This window comes from Corvus kubaryi, unplaced genomic scaffold (genome assembly GCF_017639235.1).
Source record: "Corvus kubaryi isolate FWS band 111438036 unplaced genomic scaffold, C.kubaryi_AGA036_p1.0 37385, whole genome shotgun sequence".
Taxonomy (NCBI): domain Eukaryota; kingdom Metazoa; phylum Chordata; class Aves; order Passeriformes; family Corvidae; genus Corvus; species Corvus kubaryi.
The window spans coordinates 17,091,741-17,114,342 of NW_024581127.1; the positions used below are offsets into that span (position 1 = coordinate 17,091,741).

Below are 22,602 nucleotides of genomic sequence, written 5' to 3' on the forward strand. Positions count from 1 at the left end.
AAGCCTTGGCATCCAAGCTGTGATGTACTGAACAAGTGGGCTGTGGAAAGGCTGCTGTTTTCAGTTGGTAGCCATGAACTTGAATCACAGAATCATCAAGGTTGGAAGGGACCTTCAAGAACATCCAGTCCAGCTGTCCACCCAGCACTACACTGTAACCCCTAAACCACTAAACCGCATCACCCAGAGCCAGATCCAGACACCTCTTGAACACCTCCAGGGGTGGTGACTCCACCATCTCCCTGGGCAACCTATTCCAATGTCTGACCACCCTAACAGTGAATTTTTGTTAATAGTATCTAATCTGAATCTCCCCTGTCTCAGTTTAAGACCATTTCCTCTTGTCCTCTCACTGCAGACATGGCAGAAGAGACTGACCCCCACTTCACTACAGCCTCTTGCCAGGTGCATGTAGAGAGTGATGAGGTCCCCCTGAGTCTTCTCCAGGCTAAACAAGCCCAGCTCCCTCAGCCATTTCTCATAAGGTGTGTTTTTTAGAGCCTTGTTGCCTTTCTCTGGACACCCTCCAGCACCTCAGTGTCCTTCTTGAAGTGAAGAACCCAGAACTGAATACAGTACTCGAAGTGTGGCCTCACCAATGCGGAGTACAGGGGAATTCGCCATGGCTAGGCCTGAACTTGCCATGGTTGGCCAGGTTTGCAGCACAGGGAACTGCTGTTCAAAGTAGCATTTCTTACCTACTGATCAGTTAAGATGAATCCTTCAAGTTTATGCACATTCATTATTTAGGAGTTTATTATTCTCAGCCAAGTCTAGTAAAAGGTGTTAGAAGATAATTCTTTGCATCATCAGTTTCTTTCTGGCATTTCTGCATGTGTACACACAGGACTAACACGGTGCCTGAGCAAATTATTTATGTTGTCGAAGTATCAAGGATTTTAAAGAGGTGTCTTGCATTTTTTTTTTTTTGTTAGATTCATTGATGATGCATGGCCTGCATACTGAACTAAGAATTGGTGTCAAATAACACATTTGACAATAACACATTTGACAATAACATGTCAAATAACAGACTTAAATTATATGGAAATTGTTGAAGAGGTGTGGGGACAGAGTACAAATCAGTATCTGTGTGAATGCTCTTGAAGCATTCCAAGCCTCATATTTTTTTTGAAATCTTGCGTTTGTTGAAATAAAATGAATTTTTTGATTGTCAAAAGATGAGAAAATTTCCAGTGTAAATGCATGTGACATCCTTTTAGATGTCTGTGTAGACATAGTGCAAAATCTCATGCACATGATGTATTTACAAGTAGTGCATGAGTGTACTAAACTTTCCTGTGAGCAAATGAATTCTTATGTACGAGAAGCTTAATGGAGAAGTAGAGTTATCGAAAATGCAGAGAAAAGAAGAGAGGGTCAGATCACATGATGTGATCACTAGAAAGCCTACGTCTGTTTTTATGAGTGGGACTGGTAACTTGGTGCTTCCTCAAATTATGCTGTGTGTATTGTTTACTGTAATAAATTTTCACTATGGTTCCCGTTTTATACTCTGTTTACATTCATTTCTGATTTGCATTTACACTGAGGTGTTGTTATAAACAGTTAAATAGCATGTTGCCAGGAATGCAGCTGTGGAGCTGCTGGTCAGGGCAAGATCTGTGTGCAGAACTATGCCCATCAAACGGAAGTACATTTCAATTTAATATCTTCTTTTGCCAAAGTTTTTGGGTGGTAGTGAAGCTATGAGACTGAAGGGGAAAGCCAAATGCTTTGCAGGTGCTGAAAACAATTCAAGAGATAATTTATGATAATTTAAGACATAGATTAATTCAGAAAAACCAGAAAGCATCTTGGTCTCCCAGTATGTTAGAAAAACAAAAGGCAATTAAAAAAAAAAGCCACAGAATGTTCTTCAGTCCAACACAATCATGCCAAAAATAGCAAAAATTAGTTGCATTAGCTGAGGAGAAGTTACATGACAGTTTTGCATATTGATGTCTACCGAAGGAAATATCTGAGTGTTGCTGCAGGAGTTCAGCAGGAATAGAAGCACATTATACTCTCCTGTCACCTGGCTGATAACTAGCTGGGAACCTTGCTGGAGGGGTTGTTAGATCCCACGTAGGTGTCAGCGGGAGTGCTGCCCCTGAGTGAAGGCTCAGGACTTATTTAAAGGTACGCTGAGCTGCTCAGTTCAGCACTGGTAATGGCTTCAGTGGCATTTCTCACCAATTATTCACTGTGCATTGGTAAAGCTGGAATAAAACTCTGCAGTTCCTGGATTCTGTTCCTGTGGTTAGACCGCCAGATCGCAGTGTCCCTCTGGAGGTCCCAGTAGACAATAACAAGCAGACAATAATTTGACCAGAAATAGAAAATGGGGGAAGTAGTAACAATAAATTCATTAGTGCAGTAATTATTAAAGTGAAGAGAATCCTGCACATGAAGTAGTTATGCTTTAAAATTACCATCTTAAAAAGAATAAAGTAATATGGGAGTATCAGACAATGAAGAAAATGAGAATAACTACATCATCTTGGGGGAATTGGCCTACATTTTGGCCTTGGTGGTAAAGATGACCTTATTTATGTGGAATGTTCATAGGCAGAGCCAAGGAAGGATATGAAAGAAGGGTATAATGCCCTGTGACAGGTTATCCACTGTAAGAGATGAAGCTTTAAAGATCTTGGCTTGATAGTTGCTAACATACCAGAGCTCATCTGCTGCACATTGCATGCAATAGTGGGGTCGCTCATCTTGGAGGATAAAAAGCACTCTGAATATGCAATAATAATTGTTCTGTAAAAATCTGCATGACATTTAAGTTTATAGTTGATAATTTTTTCTGTTTGCTGTTAGGATACAGTTCAGGGGCTGACTTGAGTCAGCCTTTCCATCATGGTGGTGGGTCTGTCCCATTTCTGCAGCTCCATGGGCTGAGTTCCAGGATGGAGGCAATATAGCAGGCATTTCCAGCAAGTCACAAGTGTTTTTACCAGTTATACTCAGGTACTATACTAATGAAGTAGGTGTAGATGCCAACATTGATAAGACCTTTAAAAAAAAAGTATAGAAAAAACTGTACTGTTGCTGACAAAGTAAAGAGCATGACAAAAAAACTCACTTGTATTCTAGAAAACTAAGGGAAAAGTAGAAGAAACTGCAGAACGATTGACATTCAAAGTACAACATTCTTCAGCCTGAGTTAGAAATGCCCAGCAGACTTTTAAAGTTGTGTTTCTCTTATAGTTGTGTTTCTCTTCTGAGCTACTGGTTACACTGCAGCATGTATGTGAATAGCTGGCAGATAATTCGGGTGTAGCTGTAGCAGCAGCAGTGAAGCTACAGTGTATGATAGGTTGCATCTCTGGTGTAAAAACGTGTAAAAGCCTGTCTCATGTCTATGTGCTGTAATTGTCATTTTTCAATGTCAAGGTCAAGAGTGTAATCAGAGCAGCAACACACTGTGTTGTCACTGTTTCAATTTGAAGAGGTAAGTATTTAACAGCAGTAGTTTGAAAATGGGTCATAACAGTGTGAAATTTGCTCAGTTTTTTGTGAGCTGTGGTTATTTAAATAATGATATTTGCATAGGATTATTACTCATCTTAGACAAAGCAAAGGGCAAAGAGCTGTTTCTAATTTGTGTAATCTCAGTAGCCATCCAACTTCTTGGCACTGTCTACCTCATTAAGCCTTAATATAGAGGGTGTTGAATTGTTTCAACACATTTGCTACATCATTCAAAAATGCTGCACAGATCTGTCTGATTGATAGTATATGCAGTGACCCTTGCTATAATAAAAATAATCAAGGTTAGGGTAAAGAGTAGTGTTACTGCCATTATTCCATATTTAGAAAGTATCTCTCACTTTATATAAGGCAAAAAAAATGCAATTCTAAGCTTCTCAATATAGGTACTCTTTGCTTTTTAAGCATTTTTAATCTGCTCTTGGGACTGCATGAAATAATGTTTATTAATAAATACATTATAATGGTATACATCCAGAAAACTGAATGTACGTGTAAACATAAAAACATTATCTCTTAAAACTGCAGAAATGGTTTCTGTTTACTTAAGGTGATCATCCTTTGTCATTGGCAAAATCAGAGACTGAATGTGAAGAGTTCCTGTGATGAAGATGTGCACCTATCTAGTTATTATTTATATAAATGGTATACAGAATTAGAATGTAATTCCACAAAATTGCTTGCTCTATTTTTCAGGATTTTAATAGCTTGGGGATGAGACTGATTTCCCACTGCTTTGCACTTGTTTAGTTATACAGATTGTTGTACAGGATGTACAAAGTGGATAAAAAATGCTACCATTCTGTTTTGACACATGCACAAAATATGCACAAACTATTATAGACCTATGACATTTGAATGATAACAATCTCTGTGTGGAGATCATAACTGGTCTAAATGAGGGCTCCTGAAGAACTGTTCATTCAGGTCACTTGTCACGTGGGACACACAGCTGTGGGCTGCAGAGCCGTGTGCTTGTTTGTTGTTGTAGCTCTGTGTTCAGGTTTACAGCAGGTAATGGCTTTTGGCAGGTAAATCCTCTGACCACACCTAAAAAACTGATGGCCTTATCAGTGACAGAAATAGAGACTTCTGCAGTGGTGCTGGAAAAGCCTGAGTGGCTGTGTGTACTTCTATTCTGGATCTGCATCTCGCTGTCAAGATCTGTAATCAGCATCTGTAAAACAAAGGATCCAACCAGACCTGCATAGCCTGCATGTTTGTTGTTATATAGTGAGAGCCAGGTAACCAAAAGAGAAGTGGAAATTACATCAGTACTAACCCATCTCTTCCTTACAGCTGTGGTTAATTAGTTTTGATTCCCTGGGACAGCTATCTCTTATCAGGGGTAAATTCTTTGTCAAGGGAATGGCCAAGCATCCAACCTCTGTGCTGTGATTCTGTGTATACTTACTTGGGGTTACCAGGAGTGTTACTTAGCACAGATATTGAAAACAAGCCCTAGGGTGTTCAAGATGGTTATGTGTCCTTTTTATATGTAGCATGTGATTCTGAATAATAATGCTGGGGATACTAAAATTTTAGGAACATTAAGTACTTACTGTGTATGTAGGAAAACAGCTCTTTGTTAATGCTTCAGTCCTGTAAAAATATTTCAAAAACCTTTTTGGGAACACAAGACCATAAGTTGAAGATCTTAAAGCGATGGATGACACATGCAGACAAAAACAGTTTCTCTTTTCTGATGCTCTTAACAATTTGCTGAAGGATCAGTTAAGACTGGAGAATGGACATCAGAACAGCAGTGAAATTGAAGTGGCAGAATACAGCTTTAGACACATGAAGATGTGGAAGAGAATAAAGAGCAGGTGCTTGCCTTGAACCACAGCATTGCTTGGAAGCCATGTGTGGTAAAGTGACTTCACATCACAAGGCCACAACAAGGCACAGGGTTGACTGAACAAATGACCTGCCTTTCCATGATAGGGAAGTGCAATGCAGACAAAAGATGCTGCAATCTGACCAGGAACAAATGAGATTCATGATGGCTGCCTCTTGGGTCCTGTAGGAAATTCATCAAGAATGAGATGCCAAATCTTCTATACCAGCCTTTGACCAGAAGCTCAAGCAACAGTTCTGCAGTTGATTATTTAATTCAGCTCTCTCTTTTACTTTTTCTTAGATGCTGTCTTAATTACTCTTAATCTTAGTTAACCATGTTTCCATTATGGCCAGAGGAAAGAGAGAGGAGGAAGCACAAAGAACAGGACAAGAGCGAAGAAGTGTTTCTTGACTGAAAGTGTAAAACTACTGAAGCCTCCCAAGAAATTTAAAAATGCATGGGGCAGACTGAGGCTGTCAGCCCAGACTCTCTCACACTTTCCAAACCTGGCTGCTCTCATACTGAAGAGCTTTCTTGCTGAAGGTAGCTCTGCTTTGGGCCTGTCAGAGCAGGCCATTCCTGTGCCAGTCAAAATTTATCAGTATTTTACATTCAGATACTCATGGAAGCAGGAACTAGAATGCAGATCTTACCTTCTGCCTTACACGTAAGGGAAAACCCCTGGTTATAGTTTCCCCCTGGGTTTGCAATGCTCTTTGGGTTTCAGAAATGCTGACAGCCTGCACTGTGAAAATGTCCATTGGAAGGACTGTAACATAAAACTTCATAAGCTGATTGTTAGCACTGGCATATGAGAATCAGTGAAGTGAGCTCAAACTCAAGTGACAATGAAATCTGCTTTTCCCAAATCCTGCTTAAATTAGCAGATCCTAAACCTTGAGGTCTGTGGGTAACACAAAGAAAGAAAAAACTTGGCTGTGTTTCCTAGTATTTCAACAAGAGCTAAATGCCTTGTTCAATGCAGACAAAACCTGGGCTGCTCCAGAAACAGAGCTGTGTGGCTGCAAGCGAATTTGAGACCTGCCCTGTCTCCCTTTTCTTCTGTAGGTTCAAATTTTCTTAGACTGTCTTTTATCTAGTCAGTTGTTAACATATCCAGAGCAGGTAACTAGGTATGTAAAGAATTTTAGTCTTAAAAAATGGGCACTTTAAGGCAGCTTATTCTCTTTGTGGTTCTAACTCCTGAGTTCAGATGAAAATGCTGAAGGAGTTTTTATGCAGCCTTTCTGGTGAGGTGGGGAGAGCAGAGAAGAGCCACCTCAAGTGCTTAAGTGTGTTTCTGAAGGCACAGCTGCTCTGTACTCTGTACAAGTCCTACCAAGAGATCACATACCAGCTGGGGACTGGCATAGCCAACCTGCCTGTGCCTGTGCCATGTCCTCTCTTGGCTCTGTGCCTGCTGGGGAGCAGTGGTAGGAAGCTCCTGCGGAGAGCCAGCTGAGAGTTCTCGTTCTCACCGCCAGCGGCAGATTTCATCTGGCTAGATCCCAGATGATGGAAAGTAATCTGTTGCATTCACTGCAGTTTTTGACTTGTCCTTATCTGCTATTGAAGATCATATCAGTATTTTTGCATCCCTAATTTGTAAGTGATTTGCACCCCAAGTTGTGGGAACAAATAATTCCATTCATAACTTAGAAAATGTGGCCTGCGGAGTCTATTTGCAGTAACCATATTAGTTAAATTACCAGTGTGATTAACTGTAAGAATGAATGTGCTTTCATAAATACCAAAGCAATTTATTCCACTCCTTACAATATGGCTGCAAGAATATGAACTAGTGTTTTTCAGATAATGTATTCCATATTTTGTGGTGAGGACTTGAGAGAAATTTCTTTTTGCTAGGGCAATTAGCTTATACTAATTTGGAGAACATTTTCAATGTTCTTTATTAGAGTTTAGGAAATTGTGAGTAAAATTATTTTGATTGTACTCAGCAATGTAACAACAAAGTGCACTTCTAAGCTCTCATTTCCATATCCTTTAATTTGGTAAGACTAAAACAGCATGCATAACATGAGTGTATAAGTACACATATAACATACTTTAGGATTATAAACCCAACCCTTACTTTTACAGTGATACCAGTTAGATGTTTATTTCTGAATTAGTGCTGCATTCCCAAGTTACTAATCTAGCTAGAGGTTAGTATCGCCTTAGTTGGGTTCATTCAACTGTATGCTTGTCTTCACAAATGTTTTTTTCAGAAATTACCTGTCTTGAAAGTAAAAGAACAACTTTCAGTCATTTTGTTGGTTTGTTCCTTTTGGTCTGAGTCCAGTATGGAATGCAGCCACATGAATCGTTGAATTAAGGCAAGAGAGGAGGTGTCAATTTCCAGGCAGGAATGAAGGAAAACAGTTTGGATTTACTAGAGTGATATGATCTTCAATCAGATGTTTTACCAGCTACAGCTTGGAAGTATGGCACCAAAGGCTGTTTCTTTGACTTGAGTAGCTACTTTGCATTTTCATTGCCACTTGAAACCTTTTAAAATTTTTAATGCTGAGTTTATGAAATATGAATTATGGATGACACAAATACTGTCTTTGCTTTTAAATTGTTTGAGGAATTGTAGGATTATTTTTGATTTATTAATATTTTTCCAGGGCCAAATATATTGCTAGTATTGTGGGCAAGCAAGTGGAGGTATTTCTCATGTATTATTATATATTAGTTTAGCCAAATTTCATCTGAAAGAATATTCACATCAAAAGCAGTGGCCCAGGAGTCACACCACCCAGATCCGGGTCTTCTGTTAATTCTATTCCAAGTTGCCATTTTGCTGCTAAAATCTTCAGTTCTTACTTCAAGGAGCATCAATGTCATGATTATGAGCTTTATTGATGAAAGGTCAGATCTTTCTCTTTGGGGACCATCAGAGAGTGCTGCCTATTTCTGCTGAAAACTGGGAAATAGTTATTCACATAGCCTCCTTTCAGCCCTCCTTAAATTCAGTGTTAAGGTCAAAATAATTACTGTTTACCACTCGAATGTACACAAAAGTTGGATACATGCCTAACTTTCATGCTGTATAAAAGTTGTATCTTTGTGTGCCTCTTGACATGTGAACCAGACCACTTACTTCAGTTAAAATGAATGTGGGAAAGTAAAACTGCTTAAAAATAAGGTTTAGAGGGATGTTATGAGCAGCTACATGTGTGCCTCTATGAAGACTTGAATGGCAGTTGCATGAGTTCTTGATTTCTCAGTAAATTGATGTGCAATGGATGTGTTCATTTTTTTATTCTGTTGTTCTACAGTGAAGGCATACAGACTTATAATTCTAGTTCAGAAAAAAAACCTGCTTTGCAGATTAATAAAAGTTACGATAGACTCCTTTATATATTACATAATTGAACATATATTTCTCCCAAACTCTCAAATCTTTGAAAGATATATGAAGATATTGAAGAATCATGCAAGATGGAGATGTTCTTTTAAATTTGCATTAGAGACTTCATGTTTACAAGAATGAATTGAGAATGACCGTCATTCAACAAGGCTGAATGAAAATGAATACCTACTCCTCAAAAGAGTTCTTAGAACAGAAGCGTGATATCCTGTGGGGCTTCAGGAATTGTGTGCCTTTCACATGTAACTGTGATGCAGTGTACCTTTTCTACAAAACTATAGCACAATATTTTCCTGGAGTTTTGTAGGAATATTTCTTTGAAATGAGTGCTTGTATTTTAGAACAGCTCCAGACCACTGTTGGAAGTCAGCTGCCAGCTTTCATTAGTTGAATATAAATAATAAACCAGCAGGCACTTAGAATGGTACAAGCCCCCAAAAAAAGAAATTGTTGATTTCTGACCTTCATTTTTCATATGTTGTAGTAGCCTGGTATCTTTTTTATTTGCATTTATTGCATCATGTATTGATGGGCATTTTTAGAAGTAATTTTGATGCAGTAAAATTTATCTTTTCATTCTACTGGGTACTGACTTCATTTGGATAGCTGAAGTTCTAGACGAAAATTATTACTTCTATTATTATTCCTGTTTGTATGTGCTGATTAAAATTTATGGTCTTAAGGAATGTGTAGAAGGCTTGTAATAAGCAATATGATTTCAACCACTCATGATACTGCTGTAGAAATGTCTCACTGCTGCTAAATATTGCAGAGTTATTAATCTTTCTTGATGAGGAGCCAGTGGTTTTCAAGGTATTTTTGGTGTCTAGTTCCCATTTCACTAAATTTCCCATGTTCTTTGTCTTACTCAATGTTCCTCATGACTGATGGGCCTGGGAGACTTCAACTCATGCTGCAGCCTGTAGGACAGTGACACTGAGTGCACACATTGAAATTGATGTCACTCTCCCATTCCCTGTCCAAGGATGCAGATCCTCTTACTATAAGCCAGTCCCCGTGCTCATTCCCCCTGAAGTGTGATAGTCCTCATCTCAAGACAATCTCCTCCTTTTGCTCATTTCCTTTTTCAAATCCCTAAAGCTTCACCAACCTCACAGGTCCAGAAGTTCTTCTGACCTCTGGTACATGACGAGGCAGAGAAGGTGTAAAGGGTAGCAGATGCTACAAACAACTGCAGAAGGAAGTTGAGTCCATCGATATCCTAGGATATTGGATATTACTCTACCCTCATTTTACCAGTATTTAAGAATTCTGTTATTATTTGTTGTAGCGTATTTAGAGTTCTTGCTCTTTTATAACATCAGTATATCACACATCACTGTGCTGCACTCAGAGGTGTATAGAACAAATTGAAAGAAAGCAGTATGCAGAATTCCTTGCCCTATTGCAGGGAACAGCATTTAAAATCAGAAATGACATGGAGTGGCTGTCTTACTCATGAAAGAAAAACTGAGGTTTCATTTCTACTCATTTCTTCCAGCTGAGGTCTTGATCAAAATTCCTACACTAAAAAGCTACTATATATTGATTATTTTTCCCCTCATCTGATAGCCAGACATCTGTCACATTGCTGTTTTTACAAGTAAAATTAAACTATGCAAATAGATGGAAAAATTGTTATTCTTGGAGGTGATAATAAAGTTTCATATTGTGCATAAAAATCAATACTGTATATTTTAAATATAAATTTAAAGCAGCTAGTGAATAGAGAAGAAAGCATGGGAAGGTTCTTGATCTGTGGTTTACTATCCTCACTAATGGGTATCTGTGACTTATTTAGCAGATAATGACCAAATGTTTTTAAAACAATAATTCATCTGAATTAGAACATTTCTCTGCAGGTTTTGACATCATGTTAACCTTTTAATTGAATTCCTAAGAGGGATTTATTCATCCAGGGAAAATATATTTTAAATATGCTAGCCTATGGATTGTTTAAATCTGGTTACCTCCGTGGGCAGACTTGTGTTGTCTGACCTTGGAAAGCAGGCAGTGACAGTACTAAGATCCTGTAAAAGAGATTTATGATGCTGTTTGCCGGTTACTAAAAAATTGATAATTTTTAAATGGAAGTTTTGTTACAGGTCATTAATTTGTGGCTCTGAGTGTTTGTGCCACATGGAGCATGGGTGTGCACAGTTGCCGAGCTGTGACAGCACAGTGCCATGGGGGCTTCTCTTTTGTCTCCACAGAAGCAGGGGGCAAGAAGCTGCGGAGCACCGTCCAAAGGAGCACTGAGACAGGGCTGGCTGTGGAGATGAGGAACTGGATGACTCGTCAGGCTAGCCGGGAGTCGACGGATGGGAGCATGAACAGCTACAGCTCTGAGGGAAAGTAAGCAGTATTTACAACTCAGGTGTCCTGATGTTTCTCCATGAAACTGGTCATTAGAGAGAGGCACAGTGAGCGCTGTAGGTCCTGTTCAGTCAGAATTCCCTTCACAAGCCAGTGTCCTTGATGGACCAAGCCTAAGTCTTCCCCTGTGACTGGAAGAGTCTCCCACTGTTGGTGCAGAAAGGAGGAGGAACATTTCTGCTATGCCATGGGAAGGGCACATGGTGGGTCAGATCATCATCATGAGGTGTGTCAGGAGGGGCACAGGTGTAATACACCAGGTAAAACACAGATATGGACAAGTTCTCTTCCAAAAGCTCCTGGCATACATCAGTGCTTTGCAGAGCAAAGCATTTCCAGATCATTTTCAGGTGTCATTCACTGGGCTCAAGAGTTTTCCAAAGATTCTGCTGCTTTAATCCTGAAGAAGTTATGTGGGCAGAAGAATGAATCTGTCATATATCATGGTTTTCATAAAAGCCTAAGTTCTGAGTGATGTATATGAGACGTTGCCCAGAAAAGTCTTACTGTAGTTTGATTTATTAGTGGACAATACATCTATGCTGCACAATATACCTTATGTGTCCAAGTTGATGCACTATAAGCATTTGAGATGGCCATTTCTTAGTGATTGCTCATTACAAATTTCATTAGTTCTTGTTGCCCTGTAATAGGTCACAGATAATTTATGGCAAGCATTTTAATTTTAAGTTACTTTGGTCATTTGCCACAAGAGATTTCAGTTCTGTTATTGAATAGATGTCATTCTCAAAGAAATTTTAAACAAAATATTTATAATGATGGCAATTTTAAAAATAACAACCAGTATTTGGTCTAATGTCATCATTTCATTGTGTACATTTGATATTTAGCCATTGAATTCAGAGTAACTGAGAACTGTGAGCAATTTAACCTTCATGTAACTAAATCAGTGGTAAGGGTGTGTGTTAGTATCTTAATGAACTGGTCTCATATGAATACTTTGATAATTAACAGTGATCTTCAATATATTGGAAAAGGAGAGCATGATGGAAGAATACTAATGTGGTAGTTATTGAGGATTAGTGCTTTCTTACCTTTTTGTTTATATGCTGGAGACTAAATTGCTGCTTGTAGAACACTGTGGGTTTTGAAAATTACAGTAATTGTTTTGTAAGTTACTTACAGTACTACCAAACCCACAAACATTAAGTGCAAAACACCTAGGAAACAAAAAACAAGCCCAAGCCAAAATAAAATTAACAAAAAACCAACCAAATAAATAAAAACCACAAACAAACAGAGGGAAAATTTAAGTGTATTTATTTTTTTGCTTTTTCAATATTATTTCTAGTTTGATTTTCCCTGGTGTGAGGTTGGCTGCAGACAGCCAGTTCAGTGATTTTCTGGATGGACTTGGTCCTGCCCAGCTTGTAGGACGACAGACTTTAGCAACGCCATCAATGGGTAAGTGTTTATGTCCTCTAGATATGATATATTCTATTTGGTCAGGTAATTAGAACATAGAATTTATCTAGATTCTCTTTAAATAAGGATTTCTCTTGTGGTTTTGAACAACTCAGTTAAGACCAAAGCTGTAACCTCAGCTGAAGTTGAATGTAATCGTGGATGCTTATGAAGACATGCAAAAGTAGAAAGGTGCTTTGAAAAATTCAACCTTTTACCTCTTTTTCAGTTTTCCATCTTTAAAATGGGGCTAATGAGACTAATCTCTTCTCTGAATCACTTGGATAATATTGTATAAAAATAGGTAATTTAGGTGCAAAATATTTGTTATTGTGTTTACAGACTTTTATATTCTCAAGTTATGTTTTCATAACTTGTCTTAAACTAGAGGCACAGTGAAGAGATCTCTGGCAGTTTTACAGAGCTGCTTTGTATTAATTCCCTTGCTGCCTTTTTTTTATATGAAACTCTTAAGAAAGAGAAATTAATTTGAAGTAATAGAGGCATGGAAGATGGGAGACAAAGTGTTATTGCAGAGGTTTTAAATTGTTTATTAACATAAACAGCAGTGAAGAGGATAAGTATTAAATTATCTAGTGTTAAAATCCTGATCATACTTACTGATAGAAAACAGATGATACAAGTTGCCACATACTTATCCTAGAAACTATCTCAACATTTCATATATTAAAGTAGTTCTGAATTACAGTGCTGGAGTTTCTTTTTGTTTCCTAGGAGATATTCAGGTGGGAATGATGGACAAGAAAGGACAACTGGAAGTAGAAATAATCCGAGCCCGTGGCCTTGTTGTAAAACCAGGTTCAAAGACACTGCCAGGTAAGGAAGAGGAACCTTAGTAACAATCTTAGCACAGGGCCAAGCGTTGGACTTGATGATCCTAATGGGTCCTTTCCAACTCAGTATATTCTATGATTCTATGACTCTAATAGCATTCTACCAAAAAAATCTGTGGCTTTTCTGTTCAGTTTTGTCAACTCTTAACAAAGTCACATCTCAGTAGATTACAATGTTGTATGTACACTGAAATGCATAACGTATTGAAATGATACACCAAAAATCAGCCCTACTTCAGGAGGAAATTAAAAATCAGGCTGCCAGAAGACACACAAGTGTTTTTGATAATAGCAAAGGCATCCTTTATTATGGGGTAGAAAGAAAGGTATATACTGAAGATTTTATATAGGAATCTTAGGAATGAAGAGGGAATCAAGAGATGTGGAATAGGACCGTCTCAAAAAGTAGACCAGTATTTGATACTTACTCCTTGTTTTATAATCTGATGTCCTATAACACTATGTGAAAAGGACAATATAATGATATTTTTAGCAAGCTCTTCTGCCAAAATAGAAATTGTGTCAGTCTTTTCTTCACTGATTTTCACCTTGTGAAAATTAATAATTTTAAATTATTAACAATTTGGAGCATTGATCCAAATCTCACCAAAGTCATTGCAAGTCGTGCATTTACTTAATAGCCCTATTTTGCATATTACACAGTATAGGGATGCTATATATAGGAATACCTGATTTTTTCAGGTCAAAATCGGAATTGTTTCATGGTAGAAGAGACATACAAAATACATCAAGAAAAAAAATACACCCAAGGAGAAGAGTAAAGAAAATGCATGGCTACTTTGTATGGGAATAACTGTTAACATTGCTTGTGGAGATTTGTTCTTACAAGTTATATTAAAAGCAGATTTTTATATGGTGATAGAAAGTGTGTATGTTACACCAAAAAATCTGGACTTCTTTACTTACTGTTCTTTATTTTCGTTCTTCTAAGCACCATATGTAAAGGTGTATCTATTAGAAAATGGAGTCTGCATAGCCAAAAAGAAAACAAAGGTAGCAAGAAAAACGCTGGAACCACTTTATCAGCAACTTCTATCATTTGAAGAAAGTCCCCAAGGGAAAGTTTTACAGGTAATTTGCATTAACATTCCTCTGAACCTGAAAATGTCACCTGTACAGTTTTCACTGAATGAGTTTCAAACTTCCTTCAGGCTTCATTTGGCAAAAAATTCTCACATTTTATATACTTGTTGAGCAGATAAATACAACAGTTATAGCTATTCATGCAAGTAGAAACTGAGTTTGCAAATAGAACTGAGCAAAAGTCAGTTATAGATTATTTTGCTTCTGGTATATGTGTGGGCTCCTCTCACTGGGTTTTCTCTGGTATTGTGGATAAGTGCTGTTTGTGCCCAGATCATTTCTGTCGTTGCATCATGATTCGTGTATATATATATATATATATATATATAAATATATATATATATACACACAGAGAACTAAACTATGGTTGCAGTCAGATATTTCATTCCTTACTGTAATTAATTAAGCAGAGACTTTTGACAAATCAGATTAAAGTTTTTGTAATTTTTTCTGAAGTTTTTTCAATTTTCTTGTGTTTCTTTTCCTAACAGATAATTGTTTGGGGAGACTATGGACGTATGGATCACAAATCTTTTATGGGAGTGGCACAGATACTTTTAGATGAACTGGACCTGTCCAACATGGTGATTGGGTGGTTCAAACTTTTCCCTCCTTCTTCCCTAGTAGACCCAACCTTAGCTCCTCTGACTAGAAGAGCTTCCCAATCATCTCTTGAAAGTTCAACAGGACCTTCGTATGCTCGCTCATAGCAGCTGTGAAACTGTTGTCATAGCAACCAGCGTTACAAAACCATAAAATTACAGGTCGCAAACCCTGGTAACACTGCATGCTTAATGTTGTGTCTTCTGAGCCTGTTTCTAGGGCTGCAACGCGATCCTGTGTTCTCAAGGAAGTTGCACACATTGTGCCCTATGGAAGGCCCTCAGGTGATAGACTGAAATCATGAAGAACTGATAGGTTTGGAGTTCAGGGACTCAGTTTATGGTCCAATCTGAAGCCATGGACTAAACTAAAAGATCAATCTGTTTCATGCAACGAAAGTCCTTTTCAATGGCATATCTGTTTTGTTGCTCCCGTTTCTTTATTTATCTGCCCTCCCCTCCTAAAGCTTGGTTATGCCACAGAAACGGAGTTACCCTCCCATGAAGCCACGTTACAAGTCAGTGGATTAGCAGACATTGGAAGAAAGGAAGAATGTAAGGATGCTGGAAAAGTCAACTGACACTTGAAGCAGTTGCTTGAGATCTGAAAACTCTTCATATTGAAAAGGTTCAAGACTTAAAGTGGTGGGCTTCATACCTCCAGCTATTCACACAGTGAAACCCCAGACATGATGGACTCTCTGAAAAATAAAGTTCTGTGGATATACTGTACTGTATGAAATTAAGAAATTTTTTTGCATGGACACAGATTTAGCTGAACACTTAAATTATTTTCTTGAGGCTGCAACTTGCAAAAAAAAAAAAAAGAATAAATCAGCCATTTTCAACAGTTTATATTATTTTTAAAAATAAATTTCACTAGTGCATGGTTTTAAAGGGAAGAGAATGCAACAGGGTGATACAAAGACACACCACGTTTATCATTCTTTAAACCAGTCATGGTCTGTGTTTTTGCAGACTTATATTAAAAATAAAAAATAATTTCTAGCAAATATTTAAAATTCTGTTTATGTGACAAGAAATAAGTGTAATATATTAAATTTATTTAAATGTAAAAGGTACAAGCCTTGTAAAGTTCAACATAATGTGCAAATTGTACACTTCTTTTACCTCCTTTCTCTATCTCTCCTCCCAATCTCCCTTCTTCCTTTTGCTCTTTTTCCCCTCTACCTCCCAGGATGATCAGCATATTCTAAAATGGCTACCTTTTGACTTATTACTCTCTTATGCCCCATATTTGGTTCAGGGTTGCAGATTGTTCTGCATTTCTGAATTATTTGAGAAAAATATTGTTTAAGAGCTTACTTTTTTTCAAGCATGTTGAAAAGGATTTTGCAACATGGCTTGGGAGTACATTAATGTAATTCAGCATGTATTTGATAAAGAAGATATTTGAACTTTTGCAATTTATTGTACAGTGCATGGTAACTTATTTTCATTTTTTCTCACCTTCAAATTGAATTCTACAGCAAAATACTGGAATCATGTGGCCATTGTAAGATGTCTTCAATAAATTTGTTTTCAGCACCAGCATCTTTCATTCAAAGACTGAGCTATCATTTCTTGAAGGTTTTTGGAAAGAGGAAAAATTAAGTACCTGGTTGATTTTTAGGAAGCAAATGTAAGCACTTTTATTTGCACTGAACCAAATTGATTGCTACATTTTTGAAATAACAAAAGCAACAAAGGTTACAAATCCATACAATTCTTCTGCTGTAAAGTTCAATTTTCATAAATTACATTTGCATTGCAAAAGACATAATTAGGTAGTATCTGTCTGGAAAATATCAGTCTTTGTTTTGTAAAATAGCCTTAAAGAAAGCTTATCGGTACCACTCTGACAGCTATTTGACACCATAACCAGAACCTCACTGCAGTTAATGGATCTTCAAAACCCTGGGTTTTGTAGCAGACAGTAACTACCGTTGGGTGGTGCTGCAAGTTCAAGCTTCTCATTAAATTACCTTATTTTAAGGGAATGTAACTGGCTAATGTTTAATAACAAAATATCCTCCTTTTTTTTTTTTTTTTTTTTTCCCCTGGGTCTTTGTATGCCTTGAATACCTACTTAAGGTTTAATATTGAAATCTTGCAATAATTTTTGAAGTACATTGCATTTACCTTTATGGCCACACAGAATTATTCTGATTTTATTTGAAAATCTGTTGAAGTTTCCCATTAACAAATTGTACATGCCTCTTAAGAGGGAAGAAGTAATAACAGTATCACTTATAATGCCTTTTACTTTGTGCAATATCATAGAAAATGAGATTGTGTCTTGTCTGCAGAGTTTATATAATGGATTATTGTTAAGTTAATAGACTGGTAAAATTATATTTACTGAAATAATTTAGACACCTGTCTACCAGCAGCAAATAACTATTAACATGCAGTCTACAATATCCCCTAGGATATTAAACAAAAATACATAGCCATTTTCCTGACACTGTGAGATGTGCTCACACATTCTTGTATGCATAGTCCTCTATAAATTATTTCAAATTTTAAAATCAAGGACATGACGCATGGAAGGTTTGTACATAATTGTCATTATGCAGTATTTATTTTAAAAAAAAATTAATGTATTTTTTTTAATTTTCACATGTCTGCAACTCTGCTTATGGTTTAGTCATGTAAATAGTACTATTCCAGTGATCACTGCTGTCTTGTAAATAGTACGTTTTAAAAAGCTAAAAGGAATTACAGTTGGGGGAAAAAAAAGGGCAGATTAGGCCTGTAATGAACACCAACTAATGTAAATCAAACTCATTCTGGTGATGGTATTTAACACTTTAAATAAAACATTTTCTTTACAGAATTTGTGTGCAGCATTTTGTTGCTTTTCTCTAAGGTGGTCAGCAGCATCCTTCCATACCCTTCAGCGGAGCTGGTGGCAAGCAGCTCACGCAGCTGGAGCACAAGCATGCTTTTGTTCTCCCAGCAGGGCTGCCAGTGAAATGCCAGTTTTAAGATGCCACGTTCACTGCCGGGCACGGGGAGCGGTGGGAGGCCAGGCGTGCCCGTCACCCAGCCAGGCCGCAGGCTCTGCTCCGCTCCGGCCGCCCTCAGGCTCTCCCATGCCCACAGCGCACGGCTCCCAGGATGGAGCTGGCTCCAAGCTGCCAGCTCTGGCTGCGAGGACGTGCTCCAGCTCTGATACGCTAAACATGCTGAGACCATGAAGTGCTCACACCAGCTGCTGTGGAGTGGCTGCACTATCCAGTTAAACTTCTACCCTGACCCTAGATACTACCTAATATTAGCTGCCTTTTTTTTCATGAGCAGGGTACAAATGAGGACAGAGTGCTCACCTGACAGTGAGCAAGGATTCATGCAGTCTCTGCAGAAGGGAGCAGTGGTCCAACACTTCTACAGGGATGTGAGGAGTGGATGGAGATGGGAGAGTAGAGACTTTTATCTCTGCCTGACCCCTCAGGGGCAGCATCAGCACAGGCAGTGGAGACTGGGCATAACTTGAGAACTTACGACTTGGAAATTTACTGAAGAGCGAGAGGGTGGCTGGCAGTTTCAACAGCAAAACGTGTGTATTACCAGATATGAGGTGAAAGAAAAGCACTGCAGTACTGTCATGAGACAAAACCAAAAAAGCAAGCAAGTGTATTTTGGGCTGAGCAGTGGTGGGCACTGTGAAGATAGGAACTCCATTTGTTGCACTGCATCTGCAACTGGGTTGCTGGAGGAACAGACCCAGATTCCTTGTGTGTTAAACCTCTAATACCCCAGCAGGTCCCTCTTTTCTGCTGATGCTGACATTACTGTTGCAAGGGTTCCAGGTCAGGCAAGTCCCTGGGTGGGAGCTGGGCTATGGGGGCAGGTGAGGCTGCCTCATGCCCCAGAGCACATCACCTCCAGCCCTGTGATGGGGTGAGCAGCAAAACCTCCTCCCACAGCTGAAAATGAAACCTTTTCTGCCTTTGGCACTTGCTATAAATATACACAATTACACTCAGCAAATCCTTGAGAAGGCCTTTTGACACCACTGTACAGGCCAAGACAGCTACAACATATACTTTTCTAAAGGGTCCTATCCTCTGAAACAGTTTCTCAAGACTGCTTGCTGTTTCTCCTCTCCAATTTCTTCTTGTCTATGTCCACTTAATTTTAAACCAAACAAAACTAGATCATTTAATATTAACAGTACCACTTTACTCACGACTATGAAACATTGGCCTAGATGGCTGATTCATCTGTTATGCTGGGAAGAGTTTGTGCCAATAAAAAAATGCAGTAAAACACCATGACGCCCTCATTATGGAGCTTTTCTGCTTCCATGCCTCAAGTTTTCAAGGCTTAAGTAGCATGATGTTTGCCATGTTGAGGGTGAGCATGGGGCTCACCCTCCTAACCAGCTCACCATTGAATTCTCGCAGCTTCCCACTACTGTCAAATATCTGTTCACAATTGTGTAACAATAATTAAGATATAATAGTTTTTATATAGAGGTTTAATATGGCATAAAAGGTAACAAAGCAATAGATTTCATAGCTTCCTCACAAAGTTAGGTAATGCTGTGTGGAAGTCCAGAACAGTTCGTACTTCTTCCCTTGGCTCCTATCTGTGCAATTCTCACCTCCCTGATACCCAAGCAGCAATGAGCGGACACCACAGCTGTAGATCTCACAGTTTCCAACTGTGACTGTCCTCTCTGTCCCTTCCTTGGTAAATATTTACAGCAATGCTTTACCAGGAGCAAGTAGCAATGCAAGAAAGAAGATGCACATTTGCCCAGCAAAAAGTGTTTCACTTTTAAAGAACAGGTTTATGGAATGTAGCTTAGCTGGCACAAAAAAAAAAAAAAATTACCGCTATCTGCTACTAATACCAAAGACTAACTTCTGGAATTATTTGCTTAATACCCGTCTCTTTTAGATGTCCTGTTTAGGATGGGATGAGTCACGCTGGGGACATCACATTCTCTCCCTCTCTCTCCACTGGCCACAGAGGCAGAAAGCGATGACTGGCTTGTGTTGAATTTCTACCTTCATAGCAGCTGTGCTTAGGAGAAGCAGGTCCAGGCATAGTAGCCAGAAAGAAGAATAAGGATTCCATAGTCCTTCAGTAGCAAGACCTATCTGAGCTGCCTGTATAATTATCAGGACTGAGGGCAGCAGGCAGCCAATATCTGATGAAGGGGGAAATGGCTGTGAATTAATTTCCCAGATCTGACACATTGTCATGTCAGGTCACTCCTCAGCCCAGCCCCAGGGAGAACGAAAAGCAGCCATACTAATTAAACCACAGGGCATTGATGCTCCAAAATATATTTGACATGAGGTCACATGGAAAGGAAAAAGCATCCTAGATCTGCAGAGAGTGCAGGGTGTGGGACTAAGGAAAGTTTGTCATAAGCGCCTTGTCCTCTGTGACTGTTCCTGCAACCAAGAATAGTTTATTAAATGCTATCCAAAATGTGCATATTATGGAAGTGGTGTTGGCATGAAGATGGAATGGGTGAGTGGCACTGGATTCCATTAATTTTATAGACATGAAGGTTTAGGATACCGCAGTGAGGTGGGAGCAGGTTTGGCACTGGAAGAGTATTTCAAGCGCAAGACTCATGAGCAGTGGCTGAAGTCACTTGGCTTGTTCAGCTTGGAGAAGGATAAGGGGTGACTCCACCACAGTCTAAAGATTCCTCCCAGGGGGCTAGTGGAGGGGGAGTTACTGATCTCCTCTTTGGTGACACAGGGAAATGGAACGGAGCTGCATTAGTCGAGGTTTAGACTGAACATTAGGGAAAGGCTTTTCAACCAGAGGGTGATCGGTAACCAGAACAGGCTCTCCAGGGAAGCAGTCAGGAGTTCAAGGAGTGTCTGGATGATGCTCTTAGTCACATAGTTTAGGAGATCCTGTGAGAAACAGGGAGCTGGACTCAATGCTCCTCATGGATCCCTTCCAACTTGAGATACTCCATGATTTATCTGAAGTTGTTAGCTGTTAGTCAAAATTAGTCAAAGTCCTTCTATCTAGCTACAGTTTTGGTAAAGGAATGATCAGTGTTTTAAAGATGATATTTATATTAAGGTGACACAATTCACTGAAATGTAAACAAAGCAGAACACCAACACTTGCTAGGCTAAAACTCAACCAGTAGGTCCTGCTATGCTGATAGTGCCACTGACATGTGAAGAAAAGGGCCAGTACTACTTGCCAGTGCATGGCAGCCTAGTTTGAATGCCAATAGCAGCCAAAATTATTATCCTGTTGATGATAATTAAAAGAGATTTAGGTAATACTGAGGGATTAAGTAGAAATGTGAAATTATCAAAGTAGCAAATATTTTATTGATATCCATTCTGATCCCCCCCTTTTGTTTCTGGTTAATTAGTATTTTAGCTGCAACATTCCTGAATACTGGCAGACAGATCCCTGAAGATGAGGAAGAGTCATTTATGCCAGGCATCCTCTCTCAGGGACCAGCACACTGAGAATTCTGTGGCATGGGAAGAAACTCAGTTATGAAGCTTGAGGACATTTGAAATTTCTTCTTACAGTCTCCCACACACCAGAAAAGACACAACGACTTTCTTTATCAGTTTCTCAGCCCATATTCTGATTCCATACCAAATTCCAAGGTGTGATTTTGTCTTTTGGAATTTGTACTCAAGAACTGCTTACTCTCAGATCTGCTAACCTGGTCTTCCAGATACCTTAGTCACCATCTGCCACATGCCTGAGGTGTCAGTGCACACAGTTACACAACTTCATGCACGAACAAATGAGTCCTGTCCTTCCCTGTGTTTTGGCTGTACAAACCCTGTTTTGGCCCAACAGTCTGGAAGCCAGCAGCTCTGGCACTCTAGGAACAGCCCTGGGGTAGCATGGCAGTTCACCAATAGACAACTTCATTCCTCACTAGCAAAAAATACAACTTCGAGAATTGACATTTTTTATATATCCTGATGCTATTTGGCCATTGAAGTAAAGTGAGAGCTAAGAAGGGTAGACCTCAGAGTGAGACAAGAAGTATTTGGGTCACATGAAGGGAACAAGGCCACCAAACCACTTAAAATGCAACTACATCTCTAAGTTGTCCCCTAAACATATGAGTCAGGTGACAGACAAGGAAATGCTAAATGGAGATACAGAGGTGACATATTCCTGTCAGCGCCTTAAAGAATCTTAAACAAAACAAAAATACGTTGGCACAGTTCCCAGCTCTGAAAATTTCATTAAGATGAAAAACTAAAGAAAATTAATACAAGAATCCCCATTTTGGGATGTGAATTCTTCTCATTTCTAACCCAGGATTTCTTGTTTACAATTAGCATGTTATCAGTAAAGATCACAGTATGTGTACAGCTGTAGGGCTAGTTTTCTTTAGTTATACGTTTAACTAAGAACATATTTGTATATTGTTTTCTTTACCTGTTTAGGCACAGTTTTTATTTCCTTGTTTTCATTAAGAATGATCCAGAACCAAGCTGCTTCCTCGTGACTTTTCCACATCTAATACATATTTAACATTTACAATATGAGCAG

General features: G+C 38.8%; 1 protein-coding gene across 48 annotated transcripts in view; it reads left to right on the forward strand.

The window, feature by feature from the left end:
- RIMS2 (regulating synaptic membrane exocytosis 2) overlaps positions 1-17,917 on the forward strand; it is a 452,323-nt gene extending 434,406 nt beyond the window's left edge. For all 48 annotated transcript variants that reach the window (XM_042036188.1, XM_042036189.1, XM_042036190.1 and 45 more), the window contains 5 exons: positions 10,931-11,072; positions 12,406-12,518; positions 13,254-13,355; positions 14,325-14,464; positions 14,968-17,917. In XM_042036188.1, the coding sequence (XP_041892122.1) occupies positions 10,931-11,072; positions 12,406-12,518; positions 13,254-13,355; positions 14,325-14,464; positions 14,968-15,186 (716 nt within the window). In that variant the 3' untranslated portion in view covers positions 15,187-17,917. The remainder of the gene's footprint in view (positions 1-10,930; positions 11,073-12,405; positions 12,519-13,253; positions 13,356-14,324; positions 14,465-14,967) is intronic.
- Positions 17,918-22,602: the final 4,685 nt, after the last annotated feature.